This window comes from Saccopteryx bilineata, chromosome 5 (genome assembly GCF_036850765.1).
Source record: "Saccopteryx bilineata isolate mSacBil1 chromosome 5, mSacBil1_pri_phased_curated, whole genome shotgun sequence".
NCBI lineage: Eukaryota > Metazoa > Chordata > Mammalia > Chiroptera > Emballonuridae > Saccopteryx > Saccopteryx bilineata.
Genome location: NC_089494.1, coordinates 18,431,905 through 18,435,218, shown reverse-complemented (window position 1 = coordinate 18,435,218; position 3,314 = coordinate 18,431,905). Strand labels below are relative to the sequence as shown.

Below are 3,314 nucleotides of genomic sequence, written 5' to 3'. Positions count from 1 at the left end.
CTAAAATAAAACAAAAATACACATTCAGTGAGCAAAGCCAAAGAAGAGACAGAAAATAGATACTGATAAGGCCTGCACAATCCCATTTGGTGCCAAAATTTTATTAAATAAACAGCTCATTCCTTTGATCACCATCTTAACCCCCAGGTGCTGATTTTTGAGAACACTAGGACAAAGAAAGCTGGCAAGAGCCAGCCTTCATAAGAATGTTATATAGCTTCCACTGATATAACTCAGACCTTCTAGCTGATACAACCAGAAGAGCAAAAAAGTTTATGGTAAGACAGCTTCTATCATAAAACAGTTTTAAGTTTTATACCTAGATGCTACTGTGTGATGAATTAATGCTGAGTTAAGAGAGAAAATAGTCTGGACTTATATAAGGAAATAAGATAAGAGCCCTAAGCAAAGATAACAAAACCAAAAATTATCAACCAAATAAATGATGGTAACATTTTCTTCTTTTTTATTTTATTTAGTATTAGAGACAGACAGACAGGAAGGGTGAGAAAATGAGAGGCATCAACTCATCTAAAGTGAATTTCATCACCTAGGTTGTTCATTGCTTTCTCATATGTGCCTTGACCAGGAGGCTCCAGCCAAACCAGTGACCCCTTGCTCCAGCCAGCAACCTTGGGCTCAAGCCAGTAACCATGGGATCATGTCAATGATCCCATGCTCAAGCCGGTGATCCTGCGCTCAAGCCTGATGAGCCTATGCTCAAGCTAGAGAGCTCGGAATTTCGAATCCGGGTTCTCAGTATCCTGTGTTCACTGCGTCACCACTGGTCAGGCGGAAACATTTTATTCTTAAGGGAAGAAAGAACTAGGTAATTGTTAGCCCATAGCTTTAAATCTAAAAAAGGTTTCTTACTTGTGCATATAAAAGAAGATGTAACCACTCCGATCCCGATCACTCTGCACGGAAGCCTCTTGGATTTTAGATACCTCTAGGTCATTATAAGTAAACCATGCCTGCTTCTTAATGTCGTATACATCACTAATGTAATGACCTGAAATAAATAAAATGTTAAAATTGAGTTTTTAAAAAAAATTTATTGATAGTAGAGATGAAGGTGGGGGGAGGAGAGGGGGAGAGGGAGAGGGAGAGAGAAACATTGTTGTTCCACATATTAGGACAAAGCTCTAACTGACTGAGCTACCTGGCCAGGGCCTTGAACTGAGGTTTTTAAATTTTTTTGAATGTTTTTCATGTATAGGAAGGTTCAGAAGGAAACACCCACCCCCATGTATCTTGTCCCTACCCCAAAGTTTCTAAAAGTCACTCAAAAAACAAGTATAAACATTTAAAGGAGAAATATACTATACCAGGACAAGTTTATTTGACAAAGCTTTCAGTTTTTCTTAATGCATTAGACTTAACACTTCATAAAGCTAGGCCTACAGCAACCTAATAAGGAGTAAATGCTGGCTCCTTCATTTATAAAATGCTGACATCATTTTGTCCAGTTACCTGAAGAAGATGTGCTACCAATGTGACTGACAACACTGATGAGCCGATAGGAATGAGGAAGATTTCCTGTCTGGAAAACAGAAATGGGCGTGACTTTTAATTCTTCATTTGAATAAAAGAAAAACACTAAAATTTAAATTTATTATCAAAGCGGATACGGCTAAGTTTTAGTGTATGTGTAGTCAGATTCAATAAAATATCCAGTGGTTGGTATTTTTTATCTTTTTTGGCCCATGAATTCTATTCTCTACTAAGAATGTATCCTAAAAAAATAATTCAAAAGAAGAAAAGAGCAAATGCATCAGGTTATTTACTGTAGCATTATCTTTAATAACGAAAAGCTAAAACCAACAATAGACCCAGTAATACTTAAAGTTAGTGGTATAGAACTCAATACAATACTACTTGGTTATTTTTAAAAGTCACCTGGGTTACTAACATATCACCTTGTTTTTCAAACACTCATAAATACACATAAAATAGCCATAGGTCTACAGAAATAGGTATGTTAATGGTTAAGTACTAGAAAACAGAAATAAAAATGAAGACTTGCTATAGGGATTATGGGCATTTACATTTAATTTTTTTTTTCTTTTTTTTGTGGCAGAGACAGAGAAAGAGAGAAAGGGACAGACAGGAAGGGAGAGAGATGAGAAACATCAATTCTTTGTTGCGGTTCCTTAGTTGTTCATTGACTGCTTTCTCATATGTGCCTTGACCGGGCGGCTACAGCAGTCTGAGTGACCCCTTGCTCAAACCAGAGACCTTGGGTCCAAGCTGGTGAGCCTTGCTTAAACCAGATGAGCCCGCGCTCAAGCTGGCGACCTCGGGATCTTGAACCTGGGTCTTCCACATCCCAGTCCAACACTCTATCCACTGCGCCACAGCCTGGTCAGGCTAAAATATTTTTTTTAAATGCTATTAAAATAGTAGAAAAATAAAACAAAACTTAGAGATACACTAGGTACTATTCTGGCAATAAGTATAGCTATATGTAAACCAGAAATGATTAAAATATTCATGAGCTTTGATGCAGTCATTTACTTCTGTGGATTTATTTTTTTAATATTTATTTATTTATTTATTTATTTATTTATTTTTTCCATTTTTCCAAAGCTGGAAACGGGGAGGCAATCAGACAGACTCCCGCATGTGCCCGACCGGGATCCACCTGGCATGCCCACCAGGGGGCGATGCTCTGCCCCTCTGGGGCATCACTCTGTTGCATCCAGAGCCATTCTAGCACCTGAGGCAGAGGCCACAGAGCCATCCTCAGTGCCCGGGCCATCTTTGCTCCAATGGAGCCTTGCTGCAGGAGGGGAAGAGAAAGACAGAGAGGAAGGAGAGGGGGAGGGGTGGAGAAGCAGATGGGCGCTTCTCCTGTGTGCCCTGGCCGGGAATCGAACCCAGGACTCCTGCATGCCAGGCCGATGCTCTACCGCTGAGCCAACCGGCCAGGGCCACTTCTGTGGATTTAAAGAAAAAAAATCCTAAATATAGAAAACATACAATCTTTCACAGTTCCTCAATGCATTATTCATTATAGTGAAAAAACAACTTAAATGCTCAATGTTAGTGAAAAGTTAAATAAATAGTATATTCATATGAGGAGATAAAGCAAAGTCATTAAAAATAAAATGCCTATATATACTTAGTCTTTAACAAACAGAATAAAAACTGTACTGATGCTCTATAGCTTATTTATTTATTTTTTGGGGGGGAGAGAGACAGTAAGGGAGAGAGGGAGGATAGAGGTGAGAAGCATTAACTCATGGTTGCATCACTTTAGTTGTTCATTGATTGTTTCTCATTTGTGCCTTGACCAGAGGCTCAAGGTGAGC

General features: G+C 38.9%; 1 protein-coding gene across 5 annotated transcripts in view; it reads right to left on the bottom strand.

The window, feature by feature from the left end:
- Nucleotides 1–3,314, bottom strand: part of USP37 (ubiquitin specific peptidase 37) — a 92,588-nt gene that overhangs the window by 4,555 nt on the left and 84,719 nt on the right. For all 5 annotated transcript variants that reach the window (XM_066233329.1, XM_066233331.1, XM_066233328.1 and 2 more), the window contains 2 exons: nucleotides 1,474–1,543; nucleotides 874–1,012 (listed from right to left, as the gene is read on the bottom strand). In XM_066233329.1, coding sequence (XP_066089426.1) covers nucleotides 874–1,012; nucleotides 1,474–1,543 — 209 coding nt within the window. The remainder of the gene's footprint in view (nucleotides 1–873; nucleotides 1,013–1,473; nucleotides 1,544–3,314) is intronic.